At 42.1% G+C, this 18822-nt stretch overlaps 1 protein-coding gene across 2 annotated transcripts in view; it reads left to right on the top strand.

Annotated features, from left to right (window-relative positions):
• The window catches only part of NNT (nicotinamide nucleotide transhydrogenase), a 79549-nt gene that overhangs the window by 49419 nt on the left and 11308 nt on the right, over positions 1-18822 (top strand). For both annotated transcript variants that reach the window (XM_054986797.1, XM_054986798.1), the window contains exons 15-19: positions 316-549; positions 2058-2218; positions 5539-5718; positions 8685-8844; positions 10788-10869. In XM_054986797.1, coding sequence (XP_054842772.1) covers positions 316-549; positions 2058-2218; positions 5539-5718; positions 8685-8844; positions 10788-10869 — 817 coding nt within the window. The remainder of the gene's footprint in view (positions 1-315; positions 550-2057; positions 2219-5538; positions 5719-8684; positions 8845-10787; positions 10870-18822) is intronic.

Genomic DNA, 18822 nt, shown 5'->3' on the forward strand with positions numbered 1-18822 from the left:
CAGAAGAGATCTGAGGAACTGGAAGTGAAATGGATGAAAGATACTTCCACCTCTCTCCTGATCTGTTTCAGAGGCCCCTGGCAGGTATAATTTGCTAAGCCAAATCGGATTATAATAAGCAGCTTGCTTGTCTGCAAAGCCTTAGGATTTCCCCCCCTTCGCTGTAGACATCTTTGACAGTCTAATGCAAAGACAGACCGTGTGCTGTTCAGGAACTGAGTAAGCCTAAACAATGACCGTACCTCTCTTCAGAGGAAGGATAGTTGCACTTAAGACTTAACTACATGTAATATTTGCTCCGTTTTGTCTTCACAGGTCTGACGATCGCTAAACGTATCCAGATTTCAGACTTACCTCAGTTAGTGGCTGCTTTTCATAGCTTGGTTGGCCTGGCTGCGGTGCTGACCTGCGTAGCGGAGTACATGATTGAATATCCCCATTTTGCTACCAACGAAGCAGCCAACCTCACCAAGATTGTTGCTTATCTTGGCACGTATATTGGAGGTGTAACCTTCAGTGGTTCTCTTGTTGCTTACGGAAAGTTACAAGGTAACGTACAGTTTCTTTGCTTCGGGTAAGAGTGGAGGACTAATGCATGCGCTTGGTCCGTCTCGGTCAGTCTTTCTCGTATGTGCATGCACCTACAAAATGCTAATGCCATAATTGCATGAATGCATGCTTTGTTGTGTGCATGCACTCATTCTCCTGTACCCACAAAACTAGTGAGTCGGGGAGCAGACTAAGCTAGAATTCTTCTCCCTGGCTTCTGCTTTTCTAAGCAAAGGGTATCTTTTGTGTGGAAGAGTGTATTCATGGAGGTAATTCACTCTGATGGAGCCCTGATACAGGTTAACCATTTCAGTGGGAAGTAAGCTGAGAACATATGACGAGCCTGATAGATTAGACCATCTTACTCACATTATCTACTCTAATGGGCAGCAGCTTTTCAGGGTCTCAGACAGGCATCTTTCCCAGCAGCAGCTACCTGAGATCTTATCCACTGGGTAAGCCAGGGAGCCAGTTTGGTGTAGTGGTTAAAAGCGGCAGGACTCCAATCTGGAGAGCCAGGTTTGATTCCCCACTCCTCCACTTGAAGCCAGCTAGGTGAACTTGGGTTAGTCACAGCTCTTCCAGAGCTCTCTCAGCCCCACCCACCTCACAGGGTGTCTTGTTGTGGGGATAATAATAACATACTTTGTAAACCACTCTGAGTGGGCATTAAGTTGTCCTGAAGGTCGGTATATAAATCAAATGTTTTTGTTACTATTATTTACTTAAGTTATTTTTTATTTTTTAGATTGAGCCTGGGACTTTTTGCATGCAACTGAGCCCTGGCTGCTTCCTAAAGAGTTTCTTTGAACTGTGTTTGCATTTGATTCAAATGAAAATCTCATTCAAATCAACTATGATGAGAACATGTGTAGAATTCAGATCCTAATGCAAAATAGCTTGTATGTAATGCCAGCTTTCATTTTAATAAGAGTAGGTTTGCAGGCCCTGTGTTGTGACGGGTAAACATACTCTCTCTCTAAATGTGCAGCTGTGGTGGTGGAGAGTGCTCTCAAATCATAGCTGACGTATGGTGACCCCTGGTGGGGTTTTCATGGCAAGGGACTATCAGAGGTGGTTTGCCATTACCTACCTCTGCAACGCTGGTCTTTATTGGAGGTCTCCCATCCAAATACTAAACAAGGCCGACCCTGCTTAGCTTCTGAGATCTGACGAGATCAGGCTCACCTGTTTTATCCAGGTCAGGGCAAAATGTGCAGGTACTTATGAACTAATGAAATAAAGACACAGGGGGAGGGAATGTTATTCCTCAACCCTAAAGAAATTTCTCCAAAATGAGCCAGAAAAATCATATTGAACTAGCCAGTAGTTGCCACAAAGAATGAGGTGCTTTTTGGGGCAGGAGTCAGGTTAGAGCTAAATCAGTAAAATGAGTGAGTGAGCAAGGGACCAGATAAAGATGGAGAAGGGGCTGAATCTTCTCTCTTCTTAATTTTTCTTTAATTGGCTGTTTCTAGAGTGTGGACATCATGTTTTTACATTTGCAGGTATCCTGAATTCTGCTCCGCTCCTCTTGCCTGGTCGACATTTACTGAATGCTGGTTTGCTAGCGGCAAGTGTAGGCGGTATGGTTCCGTACATGATTGATCCGAGCTACACGACAGGGCTGACATGTTTAGGGTCTGTGTCGGCTCTGTCTGCTGTCATGGTAGGTGTGTGTGCATGCTACGCTTGCAAAAAATGGAAAAGCATGATTATTAATGCAGATAGCTTTGTATTGATGTTAGAACACAGAACAAAACAGAGAAGCTCCCTCAGTAGCAACAGCCGAAGAACACTGTGGAAAACCACACCTAGGGGACTAAAGCAACCATAAATACAGCCAAAGAAAAAATATGAATATTTTTGTATTTTCTCTAAATATTAGTAATACTTAAAGTGATTCAGTGTAATAAACTCTCATATTACAAAATACATAGATAATATTCAAAGCCAAAACCATAACATTCAAAAGCAACCAGCCAAATAAAGTTTCTAAAAATATCTCTTCCTGAATACGGAGTTCTTCAAAGTGAGGGTGCGAAGAAGCTAAGACCGATCAAGGGACCTGTCCGACCTCGACAATAAGTACTGTATCATTCAGTGTAAATATCCAAAGTTTGCTGTAAATCTTATAACACTTTTCTTATTTCTCTTGATAGATGAACATAATAAGGATGGGCGTACGGTCCTTTTTAGCCTGCTATCCTTATGACGTTCATCTTTCAAGAGAAAGAAGAAAAGTGTTATAAGATTTACAGCAAACTTTGGATATTTACAGGGTCTACGGTCCTTTTTAGCCTGCCATCCTTATTATGTTATGGACCACGACATTTTCTTCTCCTGTGGAGAATTCAAGGGTAGATTAAGAACATAAGAAGAGGCCTTCTGGATCAGACTAGTGGTCTATCTAGTCCAGCATTCTGTCTCGTGCAGTGGACAGCCTGTTACTCCAGAGGGCAAACAAAAGGGCACAGAGGCCAAGGCCTTCCCCTGAGCTTGCCTTCTGACATTGATGTTTGAGGTTTACTGCCTCTGAGCATGGAGGTTCCCTTTAGTCACCCTAACTAATAGCCACTGATGGACCGATCCTCCGTGACTCTGTCTAATCCCCTTTCAAAGTTGTCTATGTCTGTGGCCTTCACTACATCCTCAGGCAACGAATTCTACATTTTAATCTCTTGTTGAGTAAAGACATTTTTCCTTTGGTCTGTCTTGAATCTACGGCTCAACAATGTCATTGGATGCCGTTGAGTTCTGTTATTTTGAGAGAAGGAGAAAAAGTTCTTTCTTTCCACTCTCTCTACATCATGCATACTTTTATAAACTGAAAAGGCCCAGAGTCCCAGAAAAGGAGCTCCAGCTCCTTAACCATCTTGGTTGACTTCTGTATTTTTAGCCGTTTCCACACGTCTTTAAAAAAGCAGGATACTCAAGGAGGGCTGCCGGCTTCCTCTGCAATTTTTGACACCTTCCCTTTCCAAAACGGAGGCAGGCAGTGTTGATGGCACTTTCGTGACTGCCTGCCTCTGTTTTGTAAATGGATGGTGTCAAAAATGTGAGGAAGCCGGCAGTCTCCTGTGAGTATTGTGCTATTTTAAAGACTTGTGGAAATGGCCTTTCTCAGCTCTGCATTGTCCTTTTTGCAATATTATGGCCAGAACTGTAGAATTTCCAGATGAGGACACACCATAGGTCTGTGGATGGGCATTATAATATAGGCTGTTTTATTTGCTATCCCTTTCTTAATAATCTTCACTGTTATAGCAAAGTGAGTTGACATTTTTATTGAGCTGTCCACTACAACCCCAAGATCTCTTTCCCTCTCAGTCTCAACAAGTTCAGACCCCCTTAGCATATACTTGAAGTTGGGATTTTTGTTCCAGTGTGCATCACCTGACATTTGCCTCCATTAAACATCATTTGCCACAGTGTCGCCCACTCACTCAAATTGTGAAGATTCTTCTGGAGCTCTTCAGTTTTGCTTTGGTTTTCACTATCCTGAATAATTTTATGTCACCTGCAAACTTGGCCCCTGCTCTGCTCACCCCTGGCTCCAGAACATTTATGAACAAATTAAATAGCCCCAGCCCCCATACCAGCCCTGTGGGTCCCCATTACTTCTCCCCATTGTGAGAACTGTTCATTTATTCTTACTCTCTACTTCCTTTTGTATAGCCAATTTTTAATCCATAAGGGGACCCATCCTCTTATCCCATGACTGCTTAGCTTACTTGCCTTTGGTGAGGTATCATCTCGAAAGCCTTTTGACTGTCCAAGTATATAATGTTTACTGGGTCGTTCCCCTTTGGATCAAGTGAAACCCAGCTCCTTCGTACAAGTTCAGCTTGTCCCAGAAAGTGATGCAGTGCCTAACAAATCAAAACCCTTCCTCCTGTCACCACTTCCTGACGCCTGTGCCTGTCTAGATGGCCCTGCATGTGGAGCTGCCAGCAGTTGTGAGAATGCTATTGTTGCGGTCCTGGTCTTTACCTTTCTGCCTAGTAACCTACATTTTTCCTCCAGGACCACAGAACGATATTTCCCAATGCCATTGGTGCCAACATGCACTTTCTTTCAGGGAATAATAAGTACTAAGGAAGTAGGGTGGTGGTTTTTTAATTAAGACATTTTTCACGGCTATCAAAGATGTGCAGTGTTTCTAATTTGAGCTGGCTGCCAATTTTGTTCTTGCAAGTGCCTGTGCAAAGCTCAGTGACATTTAGGAAGCCATAATGGTGCAATCCCATTTGATAATGCAGGGTGTGTGTGTGTGTGTGTGTGTGTGTGTGTTGGGGGCATGGTAACTGCATAACTTGTTGCACCCTCCCCCAGTGATTAGCAGGGGCAGAATTATTAGAAAAAAGAACTTAGAAATCAGCAGATAATTGCCCTACATTACAGTTGCCAGGTTGGTTTTTGCCAGACAATGGATAAAAAAAAGCACACCCCAAAACTACAAGATTGGTTGTTGAAAATAAAAGAGATATATAATTTAGTGAAATTAACTGCATATCAGAAAAAACAGAGTACTGGTTACATAGATCTTTTATGGTCAAGAGTAATACAAAGAATGGAATCTGTAATTATGTAACTAGAGGAGGTATTGATGATATGAGCTGTTGATGAATGAGTTTACGTATTGGTTCAGTTGGGATAGGAGGTTTTGGATTAGTGACATGGTCGGTAGATACCAGTATTTTTATTTGTATCCTGTATTTTTGCCGTATGTATGTTTTTTCTTTTGCATATGTTTACAGTCTGTTGATAAATTTATTATTTAAAAAAGAAAAGAAAAAGGAACTGGTGTCTAATATAGGTACAGGTTGCCGAATATGGGTTTCCCAGATGCAGAATTTGGATTACCTTGGTTTCTAAATTTAGTACTCTGAATGAAGAAAAAGCAGAGGCCCGGTTTGTCATGAGCAAAGCAAACGTGCCTGGCAGAGAGTTTGAACTTTCAGTGTCCCTCATGTTTCCATTCTTTAGGGCGTAACTCTGACAGCAGCCATAGGAGGGGCAGATATGCCGGTCGTCATTACTGTACTGAACAGCTATTCTGGGTGGGCACTGTGTGCCGAAGGGTTCCTGCTGAATAACAACTTGCTAACAATCGTGGGCGCTCTGATTGGTTCCTCTGGTGCTATCCTCTCCTACATCATGTGTGTGGTAAGAAGACTATCCAAGTGTCCTTCTCCCACTCTTTTGTGTATGTTTCCTCTGTTTGCTTTGCATACGTTGATAAAGGTTTTATATAGTTGGGTTTTTTTACTTCAGACTTTTAAACTTCAGACTTTCCCCCAAATTTCTGGTAGATGTAATGCAAAATGCAACAACACGGAGTGCTCAAGCAAGTGTACGTCAATAAAATGATGGGGAGAAGGGAAAAAGAAAATGCTGGCAATACTGAGAGTGAACCTTTTTAGATCAGTGGTTCTCAAACTGGATGAGGGCCGCAGAGTTGAGTGTGAATTTCTCTCAGGTGGGTTGAGAGGCCAGAACAGAAAAATCAGGGTAAGCTGGAAGGGGACTCTGGATGGCAAATCTGGGATTGCCTCTGCATAAATATGCAAAATGACTACAAAATAAGCCTGCTGCTCTGTAATGCTATTTATTATTTGTAGTCCACCTTTCTCAGTGAACTCAAGGCAGACTACACAGTGTACACCGTGACATTAAATAAGCAATACAATAGGCTATGGATTCCAAAAATTTGAAAACAAGCATAATTCCGAACACATCGATGAACCATTGCTGAAACAAAACATAAGTAATTTGATATTACATATTAAACAGCATGGAAACTTCTCAGTAGGATCATATCTACATCAGCAGACAGTACCCAGTTGTATAGTCTACAGTCTTTGTCCCTTTATCAAAGGATCTGAGCCATTTCTTAAAGCACAGCACAACCTGAGTGAAAAAGCCCTCCTGAAGAATTCAGTTTTGCAAAGTTTTCAGAAAGCCAAGAGAGGTGGAGCTTTCTTGACCTCTTCAGGTAGGTCATTTCACCACAGGGACTGCATGTGTATGCACAGCTATCAATTTTGCCCATGTGTAAGTTGGTATCTGCAGAAGGTCCTGCTCAAATGAGCAAAACTGCTGTGGGGGAGCACAGGGAGCAAGGTGGTCCTGCAGATATGCGGGGCCAAGTCCATGAAGGGCTTTGTAAGTGATGGCCAAAACCCTGAATTCAGCCTGGTACCTGATGGGTAGTCAGTGGAGTAACTGCAGAATCGGAGCAATAGGTGTCCTTCGCCTAATTCCAATATCAGTTGAGCTACGGCATTCTACACCATCTGAAGTATCCAAGTGGACTTTGAGGAGAGAGACCTACGTAGAGTGCATTACAATAGTCTAGTCTCGATGTTTCCATGGCATGAATCTGGGGGCTAGATCAGCTGTCTGTTACAAAAGAGAAAAAAATTAAATACACTCTTCTTCAGTGTTAACTGATACGAGATTCTTGCATTTTATGTGGAGGAGGAGGATGGTAGCATGAAGTTACTTTGCAGATGGGTCCTGAAAAGAGTTAAGCTGAGAAGTGGGGGGTCTCCATTTCAAGAAGTGTGAGGACCACTGTTTTAAACGCATGTAGTTTAAGTCTGCTTAAAGACAACGAGAGGGGCAAAAGTGAATATTTGGATAGCATGAATTGCTCACGGAGGGATTGTCATAAGTTGTTACCCTCTATGACCAGCTGAAATTTATTTATTTATTTGTACCCTGCCTTTTCCCCCAGTAGGGACCTGAAGCAGCATACATTGTTCTCCTCTCTTCCACTTTTTCCATACAATGACCCTGTGAGGTAGGTTAGACTGAGAGAGTGTGACTGGCCCAAGGCCACCATGAAAGCTTTCATGGCAGAGTGGGGGTTATAACCTGGGTCTCCTAGATCCTAACCACTACACCATGTTGGCTCCCAAGCTCAAATCATGGTGTCAGATACTAATGGCATTGGAGCACATGTAACTTAACCAGGGTCTGTTTTAGAAACCATCATCTCCTTTCATGTACCACAATACACATATGGTACCTTTTGAAGCTGTGCATCAGTTGATAGACCTATTGGACTGCTTTATTAATGTTGCTGCTACAAGCAAACATGTTTATATTTCCTTGTTTTTTATTTGCTCCTTAGGAGGAGATTAAAATCAAAATAAGACGGTCAGACTGCAAGTTTCATACAAAGGCTTGTAATTTTAACTGTGGTGACACTCTGGGCTCTTCTTGGGCTCTCATTTGACAACATGTTCACTTAAATTGGCTCAGCTTGCAATTCACATTTTTTAAAAAACAAAACAAAACTTTGATTCATTGTGTAATTTTTGGATAGCCGCTGGGTGGCAGCAAGTATGCATGAATGAGCGGCCATGAAAAACTCCCAGGGATTCCTTGTAGAGATCGCATAGATCATCAAGATGACAAACAATCCTTCCTTACCTCCATTTTTAAAAGAGAGGAAGGGGGAGGAAATAAAGAATAAGTATCAACAGTTAGCACATGGCATCATATCCTTTCCGGTTCATCCTTCTCTAATCTTTTTTTAATCTTTCCAAGTCTTTGCTGCAACTTTCTCTCTTCTCTTAAGTTCCAGCGATTCAAACTTTTTATCTTCCATCATATTTGGGCATAACTGTAGCCTCTTGAAGCTGACCCCAAACTGGGAGAGAGTAGGAGAAACTCGGAGAGAAAATGTTTAAAAACGTGGGTGACATCTTCCTTTGTGAAACTGTATCCATTGTAGTAAAAAAGAGCAAGAGACCAGTAGCACCTATAAGACTAACAAAATTTATTGTAGGGTATAAGCTTTCATGAGACACAGCTCACATATCTGAAGAAGTGAGCTGTGTCTTGTGAAAGCTCATACCCTGCAATAAATGTTGTTAGTCTTATAGGTGCTACTGGTCGCTTGCTCTTTTCTACCACTAGAAAAGAAACTGACTTGTACTTTGACAAATTTATTGTTTTGTAATAAATGTTGTTAGTCTTAGAGGGCCTACTAGTCTCTTGCTCTTTTCTACTACTACAGACAGACTAACACAGCTACCCATCTTGAGCTGTATCCACTGTGCTAGATTTTTAAAAAGAAATTGTACTTTGACAAGTTTATTATTTTGTGCGTGATCCCTCAGGCCATGAATCGTTCTCTTGCTAATGTGATCCTTGGAGGATACGGCACTACTTCAACAGCTGGTGGGAAGCCGATGGAAATCTCTGGCACTCACACAGAAGTGAATCTGGACAATGCAGTTGACATGATCAAGGAGGCCAATAACATTATCATCACCCCAGGTACGATGGGTGTGGGGGGTACCATGGAAAGTGCTTGTGCACTCTCTGATAAAACAGCCACATTCTGTGCTATGCTTAATATTGGTAAGCTAAGAACCTTTGCCCTGTAAGGTAGAACAGTATTATAGTGCAAATCTAGAAGTGAAAACTAGAAGGAAAACTGCCTAAATCTCTGTAGAGTGTGTGGCTAGTCAGCTCATGCCCTTATCCCCCTCTACCGCATCTTGTTTCCAGTGGTTTGGATCCCATTTGAATGTACTTCTCAACCTTACTTGAAAAGATTCTTCACTTATACCTTAAAAGGGCATGTGAGATAGAAAAAAGGAGCGCATTAAGGTGGATACTGAGGATGTGTCTTGTTAGGGAACAGTAAACTTGATTGGAAGTTTGTGATTGGCGGGAAGTACCTTCCTGGGAGGAGGAGGTTGATGGATATTAGGAGATGTCAAAGATGACAGGTAGTGACATAGGTATAGACTGGTATAGATTGATGAAATTCGAGATTCCTTGATAAGGATTGATTATCAGAGAGTGACACAACAGGAATAACTACTGGTGTTTGGTATTATGGTACAATAAGGGAAGGAAGCATAGAAGAGGGGGCATCAAAGTTAAGTTTGTATCCTAAGAAGTAGGTATGTGTATATAAAAGGTAAGACAGATCCTTTTATGCATATAGGGCCACCAAGATATCAAACAATCCACAATGATGCTTAAGGCTGGGGCTGTGGGAGAAGTAGGTTGATGTGTCCATTCCCAGGCAGGTGTTTTTGAAGTACCTGTAGGTCTTTAGTATGCAAGGAAGTCTATTGGAGTGATGATTTCCCTATAGTTTCCTGCAGGACAGAATTGCATGTCTTAATTTCTACCCTCAGTGGAGACCAAATTAAGAAAATACAAGAATAGATGTATCCATTCTGGGAGCTACATTAGTGGTCTTAGCTTCTCTGGTAGTGACATATTATTTCACTATTGACACTCATCATCGTAGTGTTTTGATTATGTTGATCCGGAGTGATATTGATGCTATGATGTCACATTTCCTTGCCTCAGCCCTTATGGGGTATAAGTTGTATAAAATAAAAATAAAACCTTCACATGCATTATAGCATTATAACATCATCATAATCTATATACAATAGTTCCTCTGAATTCCCAGCTTGGGGAAGGGGCGGGGGCTTAAAATAAGGCCATAATTCCTTCTGTTACATAAGGAGAAACCTACAGATGTATTTTCTGTATGAACACTAACCTATTATGAACAAATTCAATGAAAGATTAGTCAATAGTATTTGGAGACAGAGGTGGCGATTGTTTTGGTTAGGAAAGCTTGAACCCTTTACTGGTAGAAGTCCTCTGCAGTCTCATTTTGCCTTTTTCCTTTCTGAAAGGGCTGCAAAAGCTAAAGACTGGCAACAATTGCCACTGCTTTTCTCTAAAAGGATGAGAGGGTTTATGCAGTCGACTGGCTTCTGCTCCAAATTCCTTGTCCTTGTGTAATGGGCAGAACTTCTGCAGCCTTGGTCACAAGTTGCATTTTGTAAGAGAAAAGATAGTGAAGGGTGCATTTGGGTACTGCAGTTGGGATTTCTGCAGTGATATGCCAAGGGCTTTACACACAAATGCTAAATTGCTAATATTCACATTCTGGATATCTTAACATACTTAGCGCTCACAGTTGAGATTTTTAAGAGCAGATGTGTTTTTTCTGTCCTTTTCAGTGCATGTTTAAGAATAAAATCTGAATTTTAAGTGCATGCATTGGAGTGTACATATGTAGAACATGGGATAGTATCAAATAATTTGTGCTCCATCGTTCTTAAAAATTGGTTTTGTTGCTCCCTTCCACCAACTTCCCAGCATTCCAAATCTTTCAAAAAGGGGAATGGGAAAGTTGTTGCCCAAGCACACTGCACATGTCAAATTCTGTTTCCCCTCCACAGGTTACGGTCTGTGTGCTGCAAAAGCTCAGTACCCAATTGCTGACTTAGTAAAAATGCTGATTGAAAAAGGCAAGAATGTGAGGTAAGTGCGTAAGGCGGGAGGGAAATGATGAAGAAGGGAACATGTTGTTGTCTGTGACTGCTTGTTGTGCATACCATTGATAGTTATGCCCTTCTCTTTGACCTGGCATGGTGACATATGTGTAAGGAAATATTCTAGAAACGTAATTATGGCAATACATAGATTAACAGTTGAGTTTTTCCTGTGGTGGCATTCCTTTTACGGAATTTCCTTCAGAGGTAGGTATGCCAAGCCTGTTGAAATTTTTAGAAATCTCCCTGCCAAGTCTTTAACTGTGGTTTGGTATATTAACTTTCTGCAAAAATGTTTAAGACGACATACTCTAATAGAACAACAGTGTAGTTATAGTATCAGGTTTTGAGATATGGGAACAGTTTTAAAAGATATTAAGCAGAAGACTCCTGGTTTTAGTTTCTTTTCATTTCCAGTGATTATAAAATAAATCTGTAATGTTCTCTGCAGTGTGAAACAAGGTATACCTTTAAAAACACCCAAGGAATTGTCTTGTTCATGGTCAAGCCCATTCCATGTAGCCCTGCACTGTCTGCTCTCACTCCTACACATCTCCAAAGGTATTTTTTCTCAAATGGGAGGTGTCAGGATTTGATTCGAACACCTTCCAGATGTGATCTGTTGCTGAACAGTGTCTTCTCTACTAACAAAATTTGAATCCTATCCCCAGTATGGCGCTGCAGGGTCCCGTGGTACCTGCTGACAAACGTTTTTAGAAATAGTTGGCTACTGGAAATCTGATTGGCTGTGTGGATTAAAATAATGTTGTTTCAGCAGCAGTTGTCACCTCAGTGTTTGTGTTATTGGCTGATTCTGCACACGTTGGATAATGCACTTTCAATGCACTTTATCAATCGTTTGAGGTGGATTTTTTGTTCCGCACACAACAAAATCCATTCCAAATGATCTATAAAGAGGATTGGAAGTGCATTATCCAACATGTGCGGATTGTCTCACTCCTCTTCCCAATGTATTTTTTAAAGTACTCTTCCCAGGAGGATAGTTTTAGGTGGGAGTCTAGTGTCTGAAGAAGGGAGCTCTGACTCTTGAAAGCTTATACCCTGAAAATCTTGGTGTTCTCTAAGGGATCGCTGGAGTGAAATCCCTCTTCCCCTTTGCACTTTGGCTTCCTCTGTGTGTGTGTGAGACTCTGCCCCCTGTGGCAGCCATTTTGTGGCTGCACCCACTTCCCTGTATCAGAATTGCAGAGGTGCCCACAGGGTCAAAAGAGTTTGGTCCTCCTGTCATATTTTTCAGCTGGTGGGTTGCGGCAACCAGTTGTGTTGGGTGCCAAATAATATCACAACCATCCTGTTATGGGTGGGGGGTAATAACTGAGACAGAGAAGGGGGAGGAGAGAAGGGCAGATCTAGATCGGTACAACATGGGAACTTGGGATTTTGCACAAACGAAAAAACCCGGCCTTCTCCCATGCTATCTGGAACCTTTTGTATGAGTGACACGTGTGCTCACTGAGTGAGTTGTGGTCCTTCTGTGGCATCATCCTAATCCAAGCCCTTCTCCATTCGGCCTCAGTCTGATGTACTGACAAGGGATGTGCAAACTCATGGTTGCGTCCTGCCTGCCTGAACCATAGTTGTGCACCACGCACTTTCAGTCTGCTACCATATAAGGTTGTTTTGCTCTGAGAGTATAAGGCTGCTGAAATGGGTGTTGGCTATCCTTGAAGTGGCTTTCCTGATCAAAAGGCATTAAAACAAGCTTAGGCTTGTTTGGCTCTCCAGTAATTACTAGTGTTGTGCCTTGTTTCTTTGCCTTTAGTTTTGTCCACATCGTCCAGCTTGGCTCTCTGTCCCCAGCCTTCAGTGCCAGAAATGTGTGTTCTGTGTTCTGCTTGCAGTGGGGAAGGGGAAACGGGGGGTCGCAGTTCATGGCTTCCTGTGTCTGTCAGCCTGAACACAAGTGGTTATTTCAACTGCCAGAATGATTCACACTGTCCCCTTGGAACTTCTGTTGGGTTTAACTGCTCCTGGAGAAGTGCGAGCGCTAGTGTTGCAGGATAATACAGGGATAATTGCAGTGTTTGACTCCTAGTGCTGCGCTGCGTAAGATGGCCAGGATCCATGATTGGATTCTCAGGTGTGTAGTTTTGCTTCAGAAAGCAGCTGTCAAGGGTATATGTGAGGCTGAGTGTGCTGGCCATATAACTTACAGGGAAATTTCTCAGCAGGCCATTAACTGTCCTAGAATGTTGGTGATTGGGGTCAATTTGTTAATTACCTCTTTCGACTCTGCTGCCTTCTTGTTGGAGGAGGCAAAGGGTGAGCCAGTGCCCCTTTTGGGGGCACTAAACAAAGCAGACCTTGTGATGCTGACTTTTAGGGTTCAGCTTGGCTTGCTCCAGGACTGTTTTAACCTGCTCTGTCCATGGAGTTGACAGCTCATTGGTGGCTTCAAGGATCAAGGGGGTTTAACTCCCTTTATAGAGATGTAAAGTTTCCAGCATTTTTGATGCCGTAAGTGTAGGTGGGAGATTGTTCCTCCTAGAAAAAAAACCCTGGAAATTTGGGGGGAAATGTATGCAGTACTTACTGTCCCATCAAACCTAAACTAATTTTACTGTTTTAACAACATAGAAATGTGTCATTTATAACTAACTTTGCATATAAAATTGAAATATTTGACACCTTTATGGAATTTAAAAGTTATAAATCCCTTAGTTTTCTACAAGCAAAATTGCAAATATATCGATACTTGAGAGAGAACTACAGGCTGATACACCCTATGCTACCTTAGCACATGTATCGTAAATGTCTATCTAAAAAGCAGAAAAAAAGAGTTAAACAGAAAAAACAAGACTTGTGGTAAATAATGAAGTATATTATTTGGTCAGAAAAACGAATTAAACACTCCCAATAAAACTAATAGCATATTTTGATATGTAGTTAAATTTTAGAACATTGAAGCATTGAACTATTCAGCAGTGTACACATTATAGCATTTTAATTATGTACATAATTAGTCCCATTTAAAAATTCCCATTAAATATTATATCAGTACCTCAAGTCTCTAATCAGAATCATTTTCTGAAACTTCTAATTCTGAGGCTTCATTTTTATCTTCGTGTAGTTCTTTGGAAATCTTGTGGTTTGTTTGAATTGAAAAAAACTTCTCTACTCTTTCACACTTCTAGGTGCAGAAAGGACGACAGCGGGAACCAATCCCCCCCCCCCCCAAATATTTTTCTGGGCCCTCACATCTCTATTCCCTTCCTTTGGTGTTGTGTACCTTATCAGAAACGGCTCTCTCAAGTTGCTTATAGCTTGAATATGGGGCAAGGGGAAAGACTCATATCGAGCCTGTGTTTTTTCCTCCAATAGTGGACTGAAAACTGTCCTGGGAAAGTGTTTCTGCTTATGGACAACCATAAGTAGAAACTTACGCTGTCCTCCCCTGAATTTGGGTCATCCCTCCTCTCTGGCGGCTCATTTTGAGCTTAAATTGCACATTTTGAGATCCAGGCTGGGATCTCCGGCATCACATGTAGTTTGGTTCTGTGTGAGTCTAGTTCACACTACAACATAGGATGTTAACCCTGTTTGTTGTTATTCCAGGAATGTTGTAGACCCCCATCTTTTTGACTAAACCAAGTAAGAGCTGGTGTGTGTGTGTGTGTGTGTGTGTGTGTGTGTTGAGCTGAGTGGAGTAGCTTCACCTTTTTAAAACATGCTGAGACACAATGTTAAAGGTTTTTGGGTTTGTGTGCCTGTTTTGCCTGGAAGAAATGCCAGTTGAGCTCTTTTGAAGGCTCTGCATTAGACCTTGAAGTCTTTTCTGCAGGACTTTGCTACTGTGGTTACCTAGAAGGTTTTAATGAAATAAATATTTACCATTTGTGGAAAGTTTGGTCTTTCATCACTCTGTAGCGTGCCCCCGGTGTTCATTGAGAGCAGCTGCTCGCCCTCAGCTTCCTGTTGGCCCACGGACCCTCAGGGCACCAGCGCTTACTCTGCATCCAAATGTGACACGTGCACATCTGCAGTGGATAAGTGCCAACCCTGACATGTGATTGTCATCAGTTTATTGTACCTGTGTTGTGCCAAGAAAAATTGCATGTGTCGTTCTGTCATCCCGACAGCACGCCTGATGTCTGGTTCTGAGACCCTGTCTGTTCTGATGAAACTTGCCTGTGGCCATAGCCTGCTCCCAAAGAGGACACAGATTGTGTAGTGTGCCATATTAATGCTTCTGCAGCAGACTTTTGAATGTGGGAGACCTTCTGCAAACCTAGCCTGACTAAGCATGTGGAGTAACCTGTATTAACTTTGCCCTCTGCCATAAGGTAAACCTTTGCCGTAGGTTACATCATCAGTGCTTTGATAAGCTCGTGCAAAGAAAATACCTGTTACATTGCCTTCCTACCGGTTTTTGTTTTTGGATATGTAGCATTATCATCAACAAAACCAGATGTGGCACATAAATACTTTCAAACCCTTCTGTAGGACTGAGTCACACCTAATGTCTCATTGCTGAATGGTCCAAAGCTGAAATTTGCCTTAAAACAAGGATGGGAAGAGGTCAAGTGAAGAGCCTATCCCTCTTATTGTAGGCTCATTCTGTAAGTCTGCTAAGGTGGACTACCTCTGACTTCAGCCTGAAAATGAATTGGATCCTAGGAAATTAATCTTATCTCTCAAAATCATTTATGTTCTGCATTCTGTTTTGGTCTTAGTGGTGTGTGTGGCTATATGAAGCTGCTTTATATTGAGTCTGACCATTGGTCTATAAAGGTCAGTATTATCTGCTCCGGCAGCAGCTGTCCTGGGTCTCAGCTGGAGGTCTTTCATATCAACTACTTACTGATCCTTTTAAAAGGAGATGCTGGGGATTGAACCTGGGACCTTGTGCGTGCGAAGCAGAGGCTTTGACAGTGAGCCATGGCCCCACTGACTAATTGTTAACAGAGAGGTGCTTGATTGAGCTCACAGTTGAACCCAGAAACTTAAATCCTAAATTGGCCTGATGCACTAATATGGAAAACGTATTCGAAGACATTCTTTTCTGTCCTCGTTAAAACAGGATCTGAGCCCTGCACGGGGAGCTGCTCTTCATTTTGTTTTCTTCAGGGTTGTCCTGCTCTTCCCTTTTTTTCTGGGAGTTGAGCAGAAGAACAATAACATCTTCCACAGCCGTCCTATGTGGAGGAGTTGCACAAGTTTGAATGTGAATCCTGACCTCTCTAGCTTGGTTCCAAAACACTCCATTAAATGGGCCTTGGTTCGTTTGCGCAGCCTTCATAGGCTTAGATCACTGACAGCTTTCTTAGGTTTTGGGTTTCCTTTTTGAGGTAGATCTAATCCTGAGTGGGTTGTGTGTGTTTGTTTTGAGAACACTCTGTGTAAACTACTCATGCTCATTTTAATGTCCTGCACAAAATGTTATATGGCTTGTTTGAGAAACAGAGATGTTCCAGTAATGCAACCTTAGAAATGCCACTTAAATTTAGAATCCATGTAGCGGTTGTGATATTACAGGGTCAAGTATCCTCAATATTTTCCCTTGAGTGCTTAACTGTAGAATGTAAACATTAAAAAAATAGGCTCAGTTCAACAAAGGCGTAAAGTAAACATCACAAACCTTGCAAGTCAAAGGTTTAATGGCTCACAGCCCCAGAACACAACATAATTAACAACTGTTTGTACCACTCCCTTTATTGCTAAGCCCCTGCACCCTAAAAATATGTATTTCTGTTTGGATACTGTAATGCATTGCAACAATCGTTTTCTAGGGCCGTCACAGAGATCTGGAAGGAGCTGAAAACCCTTTTCCAATTTTCCTTTTTGCCTGTCCACATGTTGGATCCAAGATGTTGCAAATCTCTGCTGTTTGGTTAGATGAAGGCAATTACGAGGTTTTTATGTTCTAAAGTTCTGTACCAAGACAAGATGGACTCTGCAGGCTGTACACGTTCTTTTTTTTTAAAGTAAGCATGTTTAGATTTGCTTGTTTTGCAGAATTTTAGTTCGTTCCCTTAGTGATGTTGGGATCCAAAGCTTTGCAGGTTGTCATGTCCAAGGCTCCAGTTGCCTCCAACAGGGACTCTAATTCACAGGTGACCTCTATGAAGATGGAACGGCAAGATTCTGGCTCAGAGATCCCACAGACTCTAGTCTAAAGAGGACCACTCTTCAAGCTACTTGAGGAGAGGGGATTTTGAGACCAGAGATTTAGGCCTGATTTACACGTCTGGGAGACTCAGATGGCAATAAGGTGACTGAATACTGAGGTGGTAGAGTGGGTTTTACCTTTTCATATTGCAGATTAAAGAAGCTCAGAGGTTCATATTTTGGAAAACTTTTAACACAGCCGTTTAACTCCCTGAAAATAAGGAATCAGCACAGCCAGCAAAGAAAAGCAGTAGATTTCTCGACACATGGAGTTTTGTGAAACATTCAGAATTGTAAAACATTCACCTGTATCCAGAATGGCACATTCCATCCTACCGCTGTGTTTTTTGGCATGTGTGAACCAGCCCTCGGACTCCTTAAAACGAGGAACCAGAATCCACAGCTTTATCATAATGGCAAGGACCCTCACTCTTCTGTCAGCTCTCAGCAGAGAAGATTGAGCATGCTTTCCCTTCGTGTGTTTTCCTTTTTAATTAATGCCTAGTCACAGTTGCAGGGGGGACTTTGGGAATTAGTAGAAGTGCTTTGCTATTTAATGGCTCATTGGAGCTCAGACTCACTCTGACATAATGTGAGTTACTTCTGGGAGCTTCCACTGGGAGCTGTCCCAGGTTCTCTTTGCCTGGATCAATCATAGTCTCCTGGATACCTGTTGTTGGACTCCTGTGTTGTCTGTTTCACCCAGATGTTCTTCTGCACTTCTCAGGTTCTCAGCTTGCCAGAACAGAAAACAGTATTGAGGCCATGCAGTCAACCAAGAAATCTACCTGGTCCCTTACCCTGGTACTTAAGATTTCACCAAGCATGGCAAGTTTCCAACCTTATTGTCGCTTGGAAGGGCTAGATGCTTGGTGGCTGGATATGGCTGATATCCTGTTTCCCAAGACCCTTATCGGTGCTTGTATAGATCAGCAAAATATGCATATCCTCCTAGCTACGATCTTAAGGGACCTTGGCACCCATCTGTACAGGTTCTTCTGACTGGGTGCATTGGTTCTGCGGCCAAGGCACAGAAGAGGAGTCTCTTCTCTTGCCTCTCCAAAACAAACATTGGCATTTTATACTGATAACAACTCTCGTGCTGCCCAACTTAGCTCAGTTATTTTTATTCTTTCTTTAAACTGATGTTGTTTAAATTGATGTAAGTTTCTTTAAACTGGTGCAAATAACCAGTCGTATAGACAAAAGGGTTTTGAGGACCATGTGGAGTTAACGCAAGGGATCATGTGTCACAGCTGTTGCTGGATAGTGCCTTTTCTGTTGGAGGATTGCATGCTTGAAATGCTCCTCTACATTAAAAAAAATTATCCTTGTAATATAGAAATGTGAGAGGTGGACTCCTGGATTTTATGTTTTTGACATGAGGGCCATCAAAGCATCTAAGGCTCCTCTGAAGTCCAGCAACAACAGTATCCACGTGATTTTGCTACTCACGTGGCATTGCACAAAGGTCAGTTGAAGCCATTGTGTTTAGGACACAGGGAAGTCAGTCCTTAACTAATTACACACTGTGCATTCTTTTTCCCTTGTCGCCTTCCCACAGCTGCTATTCTAGTAGTTTCTGATGTTTCTGCTTGATGAATGACTGGTTTTTATTAGGAAATTATCCACAAATGCAGATGCTATCTTATTTCATGGGTGTGTGTGTCCTTTTAGGGAAGGCAGCATGGGATAGCCTGCTCTCATTACATTTCGGAAGCTAAACAGGGTCAGTACTTGGATGGGAGACCACGAAGGAATGCTGTGCAGATGAAACCAATGGCAAACCATCTCTGCTTCTCACTTAACCTTG

Source organism: Eublepharis macularius, chromosome 8 (assembly GCF_028583425.1).
Source record: "Eublepharis macularius isolate TG4126 chromosome 8, MPM_Emac_v1.0, whole genome shotgun sequence".
Taxonomy (NCBI): Eukaryota; Metazoa; Chordata; class Lepidosauria; order Squamata; family Eublepharidae; genus Eublepharis; species Eublepharis macularius.